Source organism: Erinaceus europaeus, chromosome 18 (genome assembly GCF_950295315.1).
Source record: "Erinaceus europaeus chromosome 18, mEriEur2.1, whole genome shotgun sequence".
Taxonomy (NCBI): domain Eukaryota; kingdom Metazoa; phylum Chordata; class Mammalia; order Eulipotyphla; family Erinaceidae; genus Erinaceus; species Erinaceus europaeus.
In genome coordinates, this window is record NC_080179.1 from 14,024,318 (window position 1) to 14,044,341 (window position 20,024).

A 20,024-nucleotide genomic window follows, 5' to 3' on the forward strand; every position below is an offset into this window, starting at 1 on the left:
TACTTGATGTCGTTTTAGAATTAATCTCTTATAATACATAATTTATCCCAAGTATTACAGGCTGTGAAAGTCACTCTTAAAAGACTATGGATGATAACTGACTTCTACTTCCTTCAGTAAAAAGTTCTAATTTTGCATTTTTTTTTCTATTTAAGGCAGAGAAGATTAAATGTTAGTCTTTGTTAAGCAAACTAAACTTAACCCAAACTCTAAAAGTACCAACTAGAAAATAAAGCAAACAAAATTTTTCTTGTGAGTTTCTGCGAGTCGCCTGGAGTGAGCGCCCTAATTGCACCTTTTCTGTCTCAGAAGGTTCACTGAAGAGTCAGGCTTGCTAACTTTACGCATCTTCTTCTGGAAGAACCATTTCTTTTAGGACTTTAGTTAACATCTTATAATTAAATCTTTTCTTCTCCTAAAGCTTTGCTTTGTTGTAATAAACATATAATACAATGCATATATACCCTTGTCCTATTCAAATGCTGCAAGATAATGTTCAGTTAGAAAATATGGGCTAACTCAAGTTTCCTAACTTGTAGGTGGATATTCATGAGTTATTATTACCCAGGAAGAGTGGCAAGGACTTAACAAGAGTTATTCTAGTCTGGAACTACTTAAGGACTAAATAGAATAAAATGAATTAAGTTGTATTACTAGAATGTTAATGAGCCAAAGCGATAAAAACAGATCTGGCAACTAAGAAAGAAGGAAAATTCTGGGTTGCATGTATATGAATTTGGAACTGGGGGCATAGAATCAAACAGTTAGTCCTAAAGCAAAAGGGAAATTCATCAGAAAACTCCTCTGGCAAGTGCTTAGGACAAAAATACCTAAACTCTTTCCAGACATGGCCTTGGGTGATCTCTAAAAATGATTTTACTTTTCATTTGACCCAAGAAAACCCTACAAATCAATGTAAATCATGAAATTCATATCTTTGTGTTCCTTTTAAGAAGATTCATGAAACTGCCCAGGCCATGAATGCTTGAAAAGCCACCACATATCTGAAGGATATTACTCTACAAAAACAATGTACGCCAGTCCATTGTTACAACAGCAGGTGTGCCCAAGTCAAACAACATAAACAATTTTCAAAAGAATGCTTACGTATCAACTTGGATTGGATGGGTGTAATGCACCAGAACAGAAGACTCTGGAGGAGGAGAGGGCGGGAGGGAGGCATAAAGATGACCTTGGGGCATGCTGATGGACAAGGGCCTCTAAACTGGGGGGAAGGGAGGGTATTCTGCAGAAGCCTACTACGAAGACATGAGAAACTGTACAATGTGTCAACAACTGTGCCATAGATCCTTAACCCCCTAATAAAGAACGAGAGAGAATACTTTCCTATTAACAAGTATGCCATACTTTTAAAGTTAACATGACTAGTAAAATTTCTCACAAAATGTAGGGTTGGAAAACTTGAACATACAAATAAACACAATTTTTTCCTGTAATTCTAAATGCTTGTCATCTCTAGTGAAATACTGAATCGACAGCCCTTAAATGGAGAAACAGTATAGTGGTTTGCAAAAAGACTTTCATGCCCGAGGCTCCAAAAGTCAGTTTCAACCCCTAGCACCACCAGCAAGCCAGAGCTTAGCAGCTCTCTAGTAAAAACCAGTAGCCTAAAGACGGCACTTGCTTAAAAAATGCAGAGAATTTAGATGTATAGCCAAGTGAACAAAACCTCCCAAGACACACCCGAGAATTTACAGAACCTCCGATTAACCGTTCACACATGAGATATACTTTACTGAAAAAGACAATCTTGAAGAAAACAAACAAGAATGGAAGCATCATGCTTCCAGACCCCAACTATATTAGAGAGCTACTGTAATCAAACCTGCAATTTGGTACTAGAACAAAAGTAGAATCGCAGAACAGTGAAATAGAACTGAGAGCTTCAAAAATAAGCCCCCACACCTACAGACATCTAGTTTTTGACAAGGGTGGAGGGCAAAACATTAAATGGAGTAAACAGAGTCTCTTCAATAAATGGTGCTGGGAAAATTGGGCTGAAACATAACAGAAGAATGCAGATCTCAGGCAGGGGTAGATAGCATAATGGTTGCTAAGAGACTCTCATGCCTGAGGCTCCAAAGTCCCAGGTTCAATCCCCTGCACCACCATAAGTAGTGCTCACCTCCTTTTCTTTTTAAAGCTGTCTATGTTCTTCTAGTCAGAAATATCTTTAAAAAACAATATATATAGACAGTAGTAGGGGATAGAAATTTTAATGTTTCTATAATTTGTTCTGTTTTACATCTTAACTATTTTCAGCCACCAGGTTCCAGATGCTACCATGATGCCAACCTGACTTCCCAGGGCAGACAACCCCACCTTGTGTCCTGGAGCACACCCCCCCCCCCGCAAGCCCCTGCCCCACTAGGGAAAGAGAGAGGCAGGCTAAGAGTATAGGTCGACCTGCTAATGCCCATGTTCAGTGGGGAAGCAATTACAGAAGCCAGACCTTCTACCTTCTGCACCCCATAATGACCCTGGGTCCATACTCCCAGAGGGAATACAGAATAGGAAAGCTATCAAGGGAGGGGATGGTATAGGGAGTTCTGGTGGTGGGAACTGTGTGGAATTGTACCCCTCTTATTCTATGGTCTTGTCAATACTTCCATTTTATAAATAAAATATAAAAAGAAATTTAATGTTTCTAACCAACTACTTTTGCAGGCACTCCAAATAACTACACTTAAGATTTTGTGTTAAAGCAGCAATGTCTATCCTCTACTTCTCCCAGCCACAAAGTTCAAACAGCAATTAACAAAATTCTTTTAAAAAATGTAAAGCTATTTCATGAGGAAAGACTGGGAAGACAAATGAAACAGAGTAAGAGACAATCTTGTAAACCTAATCACTTTCATGTTGAATCATGTTAAACAATCTAAGCAAATGCTTTAAAAATAATGATAACATATTATCTTAAGTTCTATGGTAAATGTAAATGCATCTGTTGAGATTGCTGCCAAGTTGTGTTTATTTCGTTTCATTGTTAAAATTAGTTCAACTACATTACTAATAAACACAGATAAATAATCTTCTAAGTGTGATTTCTTGACAGTTAGCTGCTACATTCTGTTGGAGCATGGATGCTCAACGGTATTTAACAGAGCTAGCAGACAAGTAGAAGGCATGGAGATGAGATGGTCGACGCATAACAATGTACGCTCCTCCCAGAGTACAGGGAAGTGTTAGGGAAGATGGCCAGAAGGCTCTGAACTCCAATTTCATTAGGACTTGAGAGAGAGAAGAGGATAAAATAATTTTTTTAAATAAAAACAAGACACTCAGAAGTAGTAGATGTGACCCAGAAAGAAAGAGAAGGCAGAGCCATAGGAAAAAAAAAAAAAAGGTCAAATATATATAGAAATACAGTTATAGAAATAAGTCAGCCTGTATCTATGATCTTGGGAGAACCACTGCAGTTTCCAATGGAGGGAATGGGAACACAGAGCTCTGCTGGTGGGGAAGGCGTGGCATTATAACCTTTGTTACCTTATAATTTTGTAAATCAGTATTAAACCACTAATAAAAAAATTTAAAAAAACACATAAAAATGTCCTAGCTGCTGGGAATACATTAAAAACAACCACTTTAAAGTACCTAGGGGTGAGAACAGAAGACAAAACAAAGGAACAAAAAGTAAAACATAGATTAATAATCTTTACTTCAAGATAAAATGTATGGGGCCAGGTGGTGGCGCACCTGGTTGAGAGCACGTTACAACGTTCAAGGACCCAGTTGCCCCTGGTTCCCACCTGTAGGGGAAAAATTTGCAAGTGGTGAAGCAGGGCTGCAGGTCAGTCGGTCTCTCTCTCTCTCTCTCTCCCTCTCTGTCTCCTACTTCCTCTTGACTTCTGGCTGTCTCTATCCAATAAAAAAACAGAGATAATAAAAAAATTTAAAAGGATAAAATGTATAAATAATCTAAAAAAATTCAACAGAAATTTAGTGGATGCACTTCTCTTATCTAGTTATGCAAAAGATAAAATGACTAAGAAGTGAGTGTTGGAAGAATAGCATCTCAAATAATAAAAAATTCTTCACTCTCCCAACAATTAGAACATGGAGCTAGAAAGAACTGGGAGAAAATCAGCTCAGCTAGAAATCATACAAAGCTATTTCCAAGTATGAAAAAATTAAAATAGTCTTAAGTTATCACCCTTAATGGCAGTCTGGGTTATTCAAACTAGAAGATGTTTGCACTGGGGGGTTGCTTCACAAGCGTTGAAGCAGGTCTGCAGGTGTCTGTCTTTCTCTCCCCCTCTCTGCCTTCCCTCCTCTCTTGATTTCTCTCTGTCCTATCCAACAACAATGACAGCTATAACAACAATAACAATAACAACCACAAGGGCAAAACCAATGGCAACAAAATGGCCTCCATTTGAGCAGTGGATTCGCAGTGCTGCCACCAAGCCCTAGCAATAATCCTGAAGGAAAAAAAAAATTTCTGTATCTTCATGAAGGGAGTCAAGGTGAGAGTCCATTATGATACTAATTATAGCTAAGAGATAATTATAGCTATTAAGGGAGAGGCCCAGCCAAATCCTGTTTTTTTACCCTTGCTTTAAGTACATATCTCACAAATACATACTATTTTAAAAAATATTTATTTATGTATTTATTCTTTTTGTTGCCCTTGTTTTATTGTTGTTATTGATGTTGTTGTTGGATAGGACAGAGAGAAATGGAGAGAGAAGGGGAAGACAGAGAGGGGGAGAGAAAGAAAGAAAGATAGACACCTGCAGACCAGCGTCACCACCTGTGAAGCGACTCCCCTGCAGGTGGAGAGCCGGGGGCTGGAACCGGGATCCTTATGCCACGCCACAGGCGCTACCGCCCGATTCCCAAATACATACTATTTTAAAGACTAATTTGAAACAAATGTTCGTTAGTATAAGCAAATTGTATGCTTTTCACATCTAAATAGATCTGGATACATCTTAGGGAAGATTCACTCTTGTTAAGTTGCAAATAGGAGTGGATGGGAGTGGGCTGAGTAGGAAGGTCAGCAGTAGACTTGCATGTTCCCAAGGGGAGTGGTGCTTTGCTTTCTCTCTCCTCTCCCCTTTTCTCTCTCTATCCCCCTTCTCTCACTTTCTCTCCTGCCTCCTCCTCCTCTCATATGAATAAATAACAAGTGAATCATGCTGCATGAGTAAAACAAAATTGGCATTATGTGAGGAGAATTCATGACAGCTGGTAGTTCAAATGAAATAAGATTGGCAAAATACCTAAAGATTAAGAGACGCAGTTTAGAATAAAATAGTTTCTATGACTTTGTGAAAAATATGGTGGCTGTCTTTGGGAGGCAGGAGGGTGGGGACACTGAACTTTGGTGGTAGGTCAGTGTGGGTGGGTCTATGCCTTGCAATCTTACTTGTAACCCACAAGTAATCACAAACAAAAAGATATTGTTTAAAAGTTGTTATTGTAGTTAGACATAAATAAAAAAAAGAACAAAAGATACCAGTGAAAAGGAAAGTATTGAGCTTCACTAACACTTTCACAAAATATGCAACCAAATTCAAACTAAAGCTTGTATAAAGTAAGATTCAAATATTAAAGTATTTCCCCTACAAGTTCCAAAAAAAAAAAAATTAAAGAAACAATTTTAAAATTCAGTCTGTTAACATTTAAGGCTATAGCAGATATAAAAACCTTTAATTTGAAGATCCTTAACTATTGGTTTCTGACTAACAGGCATTTAAGAAAAGTTTTAAAATTAAATGATTTATGTATTTCAGATAACAGGCAGACACAGACATTTCATATGGAAAGGGAAATAAACATCTCAATAAATATTGAGATGACATGAAATTTCTGTCAATGGTCATTAAATGAATAACAATTCTTAGTTTATTTTAAAAATTACTGCAAAAATGTACTGTGGAAGAGAAAAGTGAAATATAAACAAATTTCACCATGAAACAAGAAAAATTAAATTAAAATCTACCAATTTCAGAATATGTAAAAAACTGATTACTTTCAATACTCAAAAGTGATACAAAAATATACTAAAAAAGTTCATCCAAGACTCTCTTTTTAAATATTTATTTATTTATTACCTTTTGTTGCCCTTGTTGTTTTATTGTTGTAGCTGTTATTGTTATCGTCGTTGTTGGATAGGACAGAGAGAGACGGAGAGAGGAGGGGAAAACAGAGAGGGGGAGAGAAAGACAGACACCTGCAGACCTGTTTTACCGCCTGTGAAGCGACTCCCCAGCAGGTAGGGAGCCGGGGGATTGAACCGGGATGCTTAAGCCGGTCCTCCCGCTTTGCACCACGTGTGCTTAACCCGCTGTGCTACCACCCGACTCCCAATCCAAGACTATCTTACTTTAAAATGACTATAACATTTTGTTCAGAAAAATTCTAAAATGAGTGAATCATTGTAAATGACAAAGTCATATAGAAGAGGGGCATTTTGAGACATATAGCTCCTAATTAAATATTCATTTGTTCATGAATAGAACTTGTAAGAAGAGAAAAGAAAAGAAAAGAAAAGAAGAGAAAAGAAGAGAAAAGAAAAGAAAAGAAAAGAAGAGAAAAGAAAAAAAAAAGCAAGTTCTCTTGAAGTCTTTTGGACTTCAAGAGAACTACAGTAGTTGGGGAGGAAATAGAATGTTGAATAGTGTGGTGGCTCATGTGTACTGTGTAAGGGTATGAAAACACTACTCAAGTCTTATAATTTTGTATGACATGGTTAAATCACACACACACACACACACACACACACACACACAATGTTCATACAGATAACAGTTTTAAAAAAGGCTGAAAGTAAATGTTGACAAAGAACTCAGATTAAGCATCATTTTCATAAGGCTTTAAGCTCTGAAAAACATTTAAGCACTAAGAAACTCATTTCTGAGAGCTATTAGTTTATATTCTTGGAAAGGGAAAATGTAGACCTGATAAATGGCATTTTCACTGTAGTTCTCATCAATCATTTTTATAATCCATCAAGCAGACAGACAGAACCCACCCAGTCATTATTCAGTTGGTTATAGATGTGAAATGCTTTGTTTCTTTATACCAGCACAAAATAATGTGACAGGGGGTGGAGTATAGATAATTTATCAAATAATTTTGATTGAACACAATTTCCTTTCAACAACACAATAATAGCAGGGAGGGCTGAGAGGATGTTGGGGACACAGTGCACAATGGTTTAGGAAGACTTAAATTGGCAGTGGGAATGGGAATTAGACATCTATCACAGAGAAGTAAAAATGGTACTCATATAACAATAACTATTAAAGAATTATTTCCACAAGTGACTTGAAAAAATACTAGTAGTATATTTTGTACAGATACTTGACTATAAATTTTTATTTCATTCCAACACAACAAATAAAACATTATAAAATTAGCACTGATGTAAAAATGTAACAAAATATTTAACACACAAACACACACACACACAATTACATGTGGCCAGACAAGAGCAACATACCAATTTAATTTCTATGAATTTGGGAAATAGATCGGCACATTTTAAGTTGATTATCATTACTAAAATTCTAATACCGGCAATACTAAAAAATTTTAAAGGCATATAAAAAAGTGCTTAGAGGTGTCAGAATTTAAACATTATGAACTTGAAAACATACCCAAATTTTGCAGCAATGTCATAAACTTGTTTTTCATGTTGAAGAACCTTCTCACGGTCCCCCTCAAATAGTAACGTAGCAACACTTAACTGATTTGGATCAAATCCTTTAAACTGTGGGGAAAAAAAAGTGTTACAGGTCTTATTCTTCAATACAGTAAGATATAACACATCTTTCTTTCTCTCTTTCTTTCTTTCTTTCCTTCTTCCTTTCTTTCCGATCTGGCCTCAAACACACCAAAACTCCTAAAAAACTGAACTTTGAAATTTTATATGTCAATCAAAAAGAACCCATATCCTGTCTGGGCCACTAAAATATTATAACAACTACAGAAAAATACTTCATTTCAAAGTATATCATGGTTCTAATCATAATGACATCCTGATCTGCAAATGAAGCAAATGAATTGTAAGAATTACAATTTATGGGAATCAGGCGGTAGCGCAGCAGGTTAAATGCACGTGGTGCAAAGCAAAGTACAAGGACCTGTATAAGGATCCTGGTTGGAGGGCCCGGCTCCCCACCTGCAGGGGCGTCGCTTCACAAGCCATGAAGCAAGTCTGCAGGTGTGTCTATCTTTCTCTCCCCCTCTCTGTCTTCCCCTCCTCTCTCCATTTCTCTCTGTCCTATCCAACAGCGATAACAATAATAATTACAACAATAAAACAATGGCAACAAAGGGAATAAATATTTTTAAAAATAAAAAAAGATAATAAAATTATAATTTATAATGAATCAAATAATGCAATCAAAATGATAGAATGTGGGGGGGTCGGGCTGTAGTGCAGTGGGTTAAGCGCCCATGGCGCAAAGCGCAAGGGCCGGCAGGAGGATCCCGGTTCAAGGCCCCGGGGCTCCCCACCTGCAGAAAGGTTGCTCTCCCGCTTCTCAGTCTCCCCTCCTCTCTCAATTTCTCTCTGTCCTGTTACAACAACAGCAATGCTAACAACAATGGCAACAAAGCGGGGAAAATGGCCTCCAGGAGCAGTGGATTCGTAGTGCAGGCACCGAGCCCCAGCAATAACCCTGGAGGTTTAAAAAAAAAAAATGATAGAATGCAATAAAGTAGTTGGATGCTAGGGGAAATGTGACACCAACAGCATCTTTGCATAACAAAAACTATTTGTTAGATAATAATTTCTCAGGAGATATATATAAAATTATATAAAATGAAATTTTTATATATAAAAAATATATATATATAATTATATAAAATGAAAATATAAAATTTGTGAGAATAATCTTAGAAGAAAATATATAACATCATTAGGAAAACATGTTTAAAAGATGAGAAAAATGTGTTCCTGAATTCATAATCTAAGTATTATAAATATCAACTATTGCTCAAACTTAATACACTGCTTAATTCTAATTGTCATATTAAAAAAAACCTGATGTTCTTCCTACTTAATGAAGAAGTTTTCTTTTTTTTTTTTAAATTATCTTTATTTATTTATTGGATAGAGACAGCCAGAAATTGAGAGGGAAGGGGGTGATGGAGAGGGAGAGAAACAGTGAGACACCTGCAGCCCTGCTTCAGCACTCGCAAAGCTTTCCCTCTGCAGATGGGGACCGGGGGCTTGAACCTGGGTCCTTGTGCACTGTAACATGTACACTCAACCAGGTGCGCCACCACCCGGCCCCCAATGAAGAAGTTTTCTTAAAATTTTCTAGAATAAAGAACAAGTAGGTAATTATATTAACAAGGAAGATTCTGGGGGGAAAATGAGGGGAAATGGACTTACAGCAACTAACTTTCTCAAGTATAAAACCTCATTAAAAATAAGACACATTACATGGAGTGTAATTATTGGGTAAGTATATTAGAAAATGCCCTGACCATCGTAAATCATTGTAAGAGAAGCAGGGATTAGTTAATGTGTTGTCACAACTGGTTAGGAGGTGAAGATGAACTTAGATCATATCTCACTTCACAAAACTGAAGTAAATTCAAATAGCAATAAAGATAAAATTTCCAGTTAACAGTAAAGCAATAACGAGGAGAAAATGGTTGAAAGGCAAACCTACAGAAAGGCAAGTTTAGGAGTAATTAAATAATCATATAAAATTAAGATTTTGATGCATGTACAAACACAAAATCTCAATCAAAAGGGAGTTACCCAAGTGGAAAAATTACAACATTTATGACAAAGGGGCCCTCTGGTCAAAGGCTACATCAAACCACAAAGAATAAAAAATAAAGGGGGTCAAGCGGCAGAGCAGCGAGTTAAGTGCACATGGCGCAAAGCGCAAGGACCAGCATAAGGATCCCAGTTCGAGCCCCAGGCTCCCCACCTACGGGGGGGGGGGGGGGGGGGGGTCACTTCACAGGCAGTGAAGCAGGTCTACAAGTGTCTTTCTCTCCCCCTGTCTTCCTCTCCTCTCTCCATTTCTCAGTCCTAACAACAATGACATCAATAACAACAACTCTAATAACCACAACGATAAAACAACAAAGGCAACAAAAGGGAAAAAAATAGCCCCCAGGGGGGTTGGGCGGTAATGCTACGGATTAAGCGCACGTGGCGCAAAGCACACTGACCCAGCAAAGAATCCCGGTTCAAAGCTCGGCTCCCCACCTGCAGGGGAGTCGTTTCACAAGTGGTGAAGCAGGTCTGCAGGTGTCTTTCTCTCCCCCTCTCTGTCTTTCCTTCCTCTCTCCATTTCTCTCTGTTCTATCCAACAACTAGGACATCAACAACAATGAAACAATAAGGGCAGCAAGAGAGAAAAAAAAAGCCTCCAAGAGCAGTGGATTTGTGGTGCAGGCACATGACAAAACTGAAATCTCTAGTGCAATGGCAAGAATGCAAGAAAGAAAAACAGTGGTGTGGACTCAAACCCCTGTCGACATCTAATTCTGTAATATAAAAATATATATTAAAAAAAAGAAAAAGAAAAGAAAAACAGCATTTTACTGCTACTGGTAACAAACTAGCATAGTCCTCTGGGGAGAAATTCTGCAATCAAAACTTTAAAAATATTTATACTCCATTTCACTTCTTGTTAGCTACTTTTAAAGGAAAAATTTCAACGTATAAAATTTATATGCACAAGACTGTTCAATGCAGTTTTGTTACCTTTAAGAACATCAAATCTGAAAAACAATTTAAGATTTCTGAAACTGAATACACAACTGATTTGCTTAACATTTATCCCAAAATAAAAAAATAGCAACTGTGAAATGTACAATACAGGGAGTCGGGCTGTAGCGCAGCGGGTTAAGTGCAGGTGGCGCAAAGCACAAGGACCAGCATAAGGATCCCGGTTCGAACCCCGGCTCCCACCTGCAGGGGAGTCGCTTCACAGGCGGTGAAGCAGGTCTGCAGGTGTCTATCTTTCTCTCCTCCTCTCTGTCTTCCCCTCCTCTCTCCATTTCTCTCTGTCCTATCCAACAATGACAACAACAATAATAACTACAACAATAAAACAACAAGGGCAACAAAAGGGAATAAACTAAATTAATTAAAAAAAAAAGAAATGTACAATACAACATAGAAAAACATATTTCAAACTTTAACATTTTATCAAAATTCTTACCTTGGTAATATAAAACTTTTTTAATCCATCCAAAAATGATGTAAAAATAGAGGAAACCTGAGGTTTAAGAGCATGACCTAAGAATTAAAAAAAAAAAAGTTCACATTTTAAATGAATTAGCAAACCCAACTTTTCACTTTAGTGTCATAAAAGTAACCATTTTCATGGCTTGTTTAAAAATCTCTCTCAAACACACACCCTACAGTTTCATCTTCTTTCAAAAATTTGAACTACTTCTGGTTTACAAGTCCCTAGCAGACATTTTTCATTTTCAAGTCAAGTTACTATGTGTGATTAATACTACACAGTTTAGGGTATCTTTCAGTGGTGTGGTTCATACATAGAAAAATCACTTCATTGATTTGATTTTGTGATTTGGTACCTATGGTGGATGGTTTTGCTTTTCTCTAATTAATACAGAAACTATTCAGAACTATCAACTATTTTAGAATCAATGGCAAGCTCAAGGTTATTTCATAATTAATTATTAATTCACCCAGAACTCTAGGCATAAAACTAGAAATTGTTCCCTTAATCACACTCCAAGACTTAAAATTGCCAAAACAGAACAAATGTTGTCTCAGAGTCTGTTTCTTACATTAGCATCTCTGCCTGTGGATTGAGCTTAATTGAGTGAAAGCCTTTTACTGTTTTCAGAATAGCAAATCCCACTCCTGTGACTATTAACACATAAGAGGCATGCATCTGGCTTTAGTATTATGAGCCCAATTCAGAAAAATGCAGCATACCATTCATATACGATTTTATAAAGAACATTAAGGCCTCCAGCAAATCTAAAGTTATCTACAAATAAGTTTATTTTTTATATTTTTATTTATTCATGTAATTTGGAAAGAGACAGAGGGAAGTTGAGAGAGGAGAGGCAAACAGAGAAGGAGAAAGAAATGCTTGCGGCTCTGGTTCAGTTTGTGAAGCTTCCAACCCTGTAGGTGGAGACAGGAGGGTCTTGAACATGAGTCCTTGTGCAACTGATATGTGTACTCAAACAGGTGAGACACTACCCAGGCTCCAAAAGTTTGGTGAAGAATGTAAATTGGTGATGAGCGTTCTGTATATCTAACACGGGGAGGTTAAGACTTGTACACGTGTTAACAACTGTATTGTACATTTTTATTTTCTTAGTAAGTGTTAAAAATGCTGTAAGGCTTGGTGTTTTATTTATATTTAAAGGGGCTGGAGGTGGGACAGTGAGTGTTTTGCAAGGTACCTATCATGGAAAGATGAGACACTATACCCATGTGCCAACAGCTGTACTGTAAACCACCAACTCCTCAATTAAAAAGAAAGTACAAACTGGAAACTAGCTTTTCATTAATTAAAAAAAGAAAGAAAAGAAACTGTCACCTGCTATTTTCATCTATCTCTTAATGTGAGGATAAGTATCTGTAATACTTAGTATATTTTTACTATGCTAGGAAACCAAGTTACATAAAGACCAAGTCATATAAATCTTCAGCAGTAGCTAATAGTGAGATACCCATTCTGTAACTAAACAAAGTAGGCGACAGGGTGGTGGTGCATCTGGTAAAGTGGACACATTACAGTTCGGAAAGATCTGAGTTCCAAGCACTCAATCCCTACCTGTAGGCAAAAGCTTCACGAGTTGTGAAGCAGTGTTGTAGGTGTGTGTCTCTCTCTTTCCTACTCTATTTTCCCCTCCCATCTCCAGTTCTCTGTTACTATCCAAAATAAATAAATACAATTTAATAAATTAAATAAAGTAAAAAAGCAGAAATGAAAGGCAAATTAGGTAGAGATCAATTTAATACAAATAATCACAAATAAGATGTCTGTTTGGGGATTTATTTTTTTCTTTCAATATAACCTAAGAGAGATGTTTCTCTAAAAAAAAAAAACTTTTTTTTTTTTTTGCCTCCAAGGTTATTGCTGAGGCTTGGTGCCTGCACTATGAATCCACTGCTCCTGGAGGCTATTTTTTCCAGTTTGGTAGAAGAGGCCGGCTTGAGCATAATTTAACTCACCTTTTATGATTCAGCTTAAGCATTACTCTCCTTTAAGAAATGTTTCCACCCCTAAACCTCAAACAAAATCAGACAATATCAAATACGTCTTCACTGGCAGCCCGGCTCTTCAGTGCAGTCTTCTGTACCAGTGCCCCAGCTCTGCTGTACTCATTCTTTATAGACAGGCATGACTTCCTTTGACTGAGAACTTCCTCAAGGACAGCTACTACGATATTCATCTTTCTAGCTCTACACTCAGCACTTCTCCTGACAAAGAATTCCAGGAGGAGATTTGGAAATTATCACTCCTTACTCACCAAACTGAAACTGATGGTTGTCCATGAGGCGAATAGATGCAGGAGCACATCTCTGTATTAGAAGAGGAGAAATAATGTGATACAAATTTAATATATTGTAGTTAAAAAGCTAGATAGGATATGAATTTCATCTTTCTGTATTTCTGATTAAAAAAAAAAACTCAGTACCTAAGGTTATGTGCAGGAAAACAATCTTAACTTCTAATATAATTTTACAAGGAAAAAAAAACTTAATGGCTTCTATAGAGACATCTACTCACAAAAGAGAAACATAGATCATATATATACATATGTTGCCAGATCTTTCATCTACAGTAAGATCTACTTCATCACTAGCAGACCTGTAGAGCTGCTTAAAAGAAGGTCTAGGCCACAAAGTTGATTACTTTAAATTTTCAAAACTAACATGAATGCTGAAATCATTAACTCATTTATGAACTATATTGTGCTAACAGGTTTTTATACACTTTAAAAAATCAGGATAACAGTAGAAATTTTGTTGGCCAAAGTGTTTCAAAAGTTATCTGTGGGGCCAGGCGGTGGCGCACCTGGTTAAGTACACATATCACAGTGCACAGGGACCCAGGTTCAAGCCTCTGGTCCGCACCTGTAGGAGTAAAGCTTCACAAGTGGCGAAGCAGGGCAGCAGGAGAATCAATCAATCAATCAATCAATCAATCAATCAATCTCTCTTTCCCTCCCCTCCTAACTTCTCTATCCATATCCAATAATAAATAAACAATACATTTTTAAGTTTTAAAATATTATCTGCAATGTCTACAAAGTTAACTCTAAGGCTTGTTGTTTACCTTAATCATTTCTCATAGTCCAATTAAAATAGAAAAATTATTCAGTGTCCAGAATTCTATTACATTTCAAGGTTACTTATATGAGAACAGCAGTAAAACTGAAATGTGAGGCAACACATATACAGTATTTCGAGTACAGTATACTGAATACATATACTCATAGAGCATCCCAAACTGTACCAATGTTGCATTTATGCAGGCATAGACTAAAAGCTGCCAGGGAAACAGATATATATTAACTTGTTGGACTACACTGCAAACACCAGCAAGAGTTAAGTCAGCTAGAAATTCTCTAGAGGATTAGTTTGAACTGTATCTTATATTATTCTTCCTATGCAAATTTTAATAAGATTAAATTTCTGCCAAGAGGTTGCTTTCAAATCAGTGATGGCTAGTCATCAACTTTTAAATTATTTATCATCTGAGTGTTTATGAATAAAATGTGTATCAACAGAACTGAGATTCATGAGAGACTCGAGAATGAAACTCAACACACTCCTGAAATCTGCCTTGTGCCAATTGTGATATTTGTTTTTTGAATTGACCTAATGGCTGATACCATTAGGTCACTCAAATGAGGAATATAGATAACTTACAAACAAACTTAGTAAAAAAATATCAATAACCTCTTAGACTAGGAAACTATGGTGGTTATCAAAAGGAAGGACGTAATACAATAATCTTGGTGGTGGGTATGGGGAATACATAGTGTGCATAAATGTATATGAAACTTTTTCTGAAATTTTATTAATTCGCAAACTGATGTTAAGCCAATAATATATATATATAAATATTTATTTATTTTCCCTTTTGTTGCCCTTGTTGTCTTTTTATTGTTGTTGTATTTATTATTGTTGTTATTGATGTCGTCGTTGTTGGATAGGACAGAGAGAAATGGAGAGAGGAGGGGAAGACAGAGAGGGAGAGAGAAAGAGAGACACCTGCAAACCTGCTTCACCATCTGTGAAGCGACTCCCTTGCAGGTGGGGAGCCAGGGACTCGAACCGGGATCTTTATGCCAGTCCTTGTGCCAATAATATATTTTAAAATATAGGTTGATTTAAAAATTTACTCCCGGGAGTCGGGTGGTAGTACAGTGCATTAAGCGCACGTGGTGCAAAGCGCAAGGACCAGAGTAAAGATTCCAGTTAGAGCCCCCGGCTCTCCACCTGCAGGGGAGTCGCTTCACAGGCAGTGAAGCAGATCTGCAAGTGTCTATCTTTCTCTCCCCCTCTGTCTTCCCCTCCTCTCTCCATTTCTTTCTGTCCTATCTAACAACGACATCAATAACAACAACAATAACTACAACAACAATGAAAAATAACACAGGCAACAAAAGGGAAAATATAATTTTTTTAATTTACTCCCAATATACATTTTATTTCACCCAATAAAATGACTAGATTCTTATTTTGAACATTATACAGTTTATTGGTTTATCATGGTACTAATGGTAAGATAATTTCATCTACATAAAGAATTGCTACCAAATCAAAAGAAACAGTATTAGAAGTTTTATAGTTACAGCCTAACAATAAGCTATTGCCTTATATTTTATGGAATGCTATGTGCAGACTTATAGATAACTTGAGCATAAGAAACAATGCTGTCAGGTTAGGAGGACTGGGATTACTCCCATTTTTTCAGATGATCAATATTTAATTATACGCAACATGATTGAAGCGTAAAAAGGCTTTGTAGCAGGATATTAAATGAGTTTTCTTTCTTTCTGTTTTTTTTTTTTTTGCTCCAGGGTTATTGCTGGGTTTTGGTGCCAGCACCTCGAATCCACTGCTCCTGGAGGCCATTTTTCCCCCTTTTGTTGTCCTTGTTTTATCGTTGTTGCAGTTGTTGTTGTTATGGCTATTGTTGTTGGATAGGTCAGAGAAATGGAGAGAGGAGGGAAAAACAGAGGGGGGAGAGAAAAATAGACACCTGCAGACCTGCTTCATGGCCTGTGAAGCGAACCCCCTCTACAGGTGAGGTGCCGGGGGCACGAACCGGGATCCTTATGCTGGTTCTTGCACTTCATGCCACATGCGCTTAACTCACTGCACTACTGCCTGACTCCCTAAATTTGTTTTCAATACTAGCTTTTAAAGCATTATCAGCATGTTTAAATAGTACTATTGATAATTCTTAAATAGTAAGAGCAGTTTTTCCAATAATTTTTACAAGTAGATTCTCATAAGCAAACTAGACAACAGCATGTAGACTAGTTTATGATCATCTGACAATTGAGAATTTGTAAACCACTGCATCATTCTAACAATGCAAAGCAGGAAAAATTCATTAGCTTTCAAATGAAATGTTACCACTAAAACTAATTAAATAGATGTTTCTATAGTCAAAAGTCCAAAAACAATGCTACTATAAAATAATAATAATAATGACATGCAATCTGGATCACTAAATCTATAGTTAAGATTTTGTTTCATTGCTATAAAAGTAATTTAGTAGGTTAAAAAAGAAACTCTATACATTTCCATTAACAGTGATAAATTACAAATTCTGATGATGAACTTTAAAATTCAGCCCTAATGCTATTCAATTAAGACAGAATAAGAGGATTCCCTAAATGAGGAAAAAGATAAAAGGTCCTTGACTTAAAGTGACCTCTAGTGGTGGGTGACAAAAAAGAAAAAAAGGACCATGTTTCTAACAAGGAATTTTATGATGGATTAAATAGTAAATATAGAGGGTGTAAGAAACACGCAAAAATGTATACTCAAACTGAGTTAATAAAATGATTGTTTCATCTCCTGTGGTAAATATGTTCTTACTACAATATCTTATGTCATTTCAATACACTCTTTACTTAGTAAATAGTCTGGGCATAATGAACTGAGTTGACCTCAAATATGGGTCATATAAATGAGTATAAGAAAAACTAAGTCAAATTCCCCCCTTCATGGTAACTATCAAGCTCAGGTAAAACTCACTAAAATCTCAGGCCCCAAGGAATATACCTAAAATAGACTTCCTGGGAGTCGGGTGGTAGTGAAATGGGTTAAGCGCACGTGGCGCAAAGCACAAGGACTGGTATAAGGATCCCGGTTTGAGCCCCTGACTCCCCACCTGCAGGGGTGTCGCTTCCCAAGCCGTGAAGCAGATCTGCTGGTGTCTTTCTCTCCCCTTCTCTGTTTTCCCCTACTCTCTCCATTTCTCTCTGTCCTATCCAACAATGACGACATCAGTAACAACAACAACTACAAAAATAAAACAACAAGGGCAACAAAAGGGAAAATAAAGTTTAAAAAAATAAAATAAAATAGACTTCCTAGCTTCTTACCACCCTAAAATCCTTATACTCGCCTCTGTATTCCTACTTCTTGGTTCCTATTTATTAAACATTTTGTCTTGCCTCATAACTTACTACCTTTCAGACAGCAAGTTGCAGGTGCTACTGTGATTCCATCCTGATCTCCATGGGGAGATCACCAATGTGCCCCTGAACCTCACCTTTCCAGAGCCCTACTCCAATAAAGAAAGAAACAGGTTGGGGGTATGGGTTAACTTGCCAATGCCCATGTCCAGCAGAGAAGCAATCACAGAAGCCAGAACTCTTACCTTCTGTACCCCAAAAAGAATTTTGGTTCATACTCCTAGAGGGGAGAAATGGTAGGGGGAGATTAGTGGGCTCAAAAACCCAGTTCCATCAGGACCCAGAGAAAGAACAGGAAAAAAAGGAAAGGCATTCAGAAGTAGTAATAAGAGTAGGTGTGACTTAAAATGGAAGAGAAGGCAGGACCATATTTTTAAAAATGGGCATATACAGACAGACAGACAGACAGACAGACAGACAGACAGACAGACAGATAGATAATAGTCAACCCACATCTGTGACCTTGGGAGAATCACTGCAGTTTCCAATGATGAGAATGAGGACACAGAACTTTCTCTGGTGGTGGAAATAGTGTGGAACTATAACTCTATTTTGTAATTTTGTAAATCACTAATAAAAATACAATAAATAAGTCAAATTACTGGTAATTTCTCCCCTTATGCAATGTGATCAGCATTTACTTGATTATGTAGCATTTTTTAAAAAGCCTCATTAATCTTAAGAATTTTCTGCACTAACTTAAAAACCAGCAGATTTCTCCTTCCAACTACTTTCTTCAAAAGATAGTCCCTATGATAAACACATCAAGAGATTTCTGCAAAACGTATGTTAATGGAGGTCATATCTCTTTACTGTCAAAAAAGAACAGAATTTGTGTTTTAGATTTGATACAGAAGAATTGAAGTGCCTTTAAGTTTACTAGTTACTAGCAAAGGAAATTCACTGTTAGTGTATTTTAAATGTCTGCAAGATTCCTACTATTCTAACTTCATAAAGATAAACTATAAAATAGAAGCACCTGGATGTTAGTCCTTTCTCTCTGTTACTCTGACTAAGCAATGATTACCTCTGAATTGAAAGGTCTGTTTCTTCAAAAATTAAATCAAACTTTCTGTGTAGACTCTGGAATAACAAACTCTAGAGCATTGAAACTATTGTGAAGATAGTCCATTAATCTCTTATTGTATCAAAAGTCAGTGCTTCACTACCAAACTCCTTGTACATGTCTATACACACCAAACAACAACAAGAACAACAAAAGGTAAACACAAAATATATAATATGCAAGATCCTAGTCCTAGAAAGACAGAAATCATGTCATAGAATATCACTGCACTATGTTGGCTATAAAGTTAAGAGTAAAGTATCTCAAATAAAAGATACTGTAAAATAAATACAACAGTCAAAATAAAAGAGATGTATGTAAAACTCTATGCATAGCAGCACAGTTCATAATAGCCCAAACTTGGAAGCTGTCCCAATGTCCAGCCACAGATGAGTGGCCACAAAAGCTGTGGTATACATATACAACTGACTACTCGGTTATGAGAAAGATGATGAAGCATCTCCTTTGCCTCATCTTAGATGCCACTTGAAAGCATCATGTTAAATGAGATGAGCCCAAGAGAGAAGCATAAAAAGTAGATGATCTGACTTGTATATGGAACTTGAGAAACAGAGACAGAAAGGGAAAAGACCAAGCGAAACTTGAACTGAGTGTGGTATATGACAACAGAGCAAAGACTTTGGGAAGGAGGAGAAGGACTCAGGTGGAGCGGGTACAGATGATGGAAAGGATCTTTGCTGGAGGTGAGAATATTCTGTAGACACCTATTACAGGGAGATGAGAAATTGAATCCAATGTCCACAACTATAAACCATTATGCCCGTAAAGTAAAGTGAAGTGAAGTGAAGTGAAGTGAAGTGAAGTGAAGTGAAGTGAAGTGAAGTGAAGTGAAGTGAAGTGAAGTGAAGTGAAGTAAAGTAAAGTAAAGTAAAGTAAAGTAAAGTAAAGTAAAGTAAAGTAAAATAGAGTAAACCAAAATATGGATGCGCTGACAACAGCAAAAACTGTTATGGCCGAAATCAAACTGGTGCTTCCTTGATGGACATGAATGAAGTATTAGTACCTGTTAGCTTATTTGTGAGCTCAATCTGAGAATCTTAAAGAAGGTTTAATGGAATTCTGAAATATTGACTTCATTATTGTCTCTATGGTCAGAAAAAAAATTCCTGTACTGATTGTGAGTTCTAATATACTAATGAGAGGGGAAAAGGAGGAAGGGGAAAAGGACGGTACAGTATATTTCAAAGGTCTGTATTCTGAAATTAATAAACAAAGCTCTTATTTCTGAATTTATTTACCCCCTATCCTATATGCCACAGCACTAAATCTT

The 20,024-nt window shown here is 36.9% G+C and overlaps 1 protein-coding gene across 1 annotated transcript in view; it reads right to left on the reverse strand.

Moving 5' to 3' along the window:
• AGPS (alkylglycerone phosphate synthase) overlaps window positions 1-20,024 on the reverse strand; it is a 113,081-nt gene that overhangs the window by 24,747 nt on the left and 68,310 nt on the right. The window contains exons 12-14 of the mRNA XM_007524697.3: window positions 13,474-13,525; window positions 11,172-11,248; window positions 7,632-7,744 (exon numbers count right to left, since the gene is read on the reverse strand). Of these exons, the coding sequence (XP_007524759.1) occupies window positions 7,632-7,744; window positions 11,172-11,248; window positions 13,474-13,525 (242 nt within the window). The remainder of the gene's footprint in view (window positions 1-7,631; window positions 7,745-11,171; window positions 11,249-13,473; window positions 13,526-20,024) is intronic.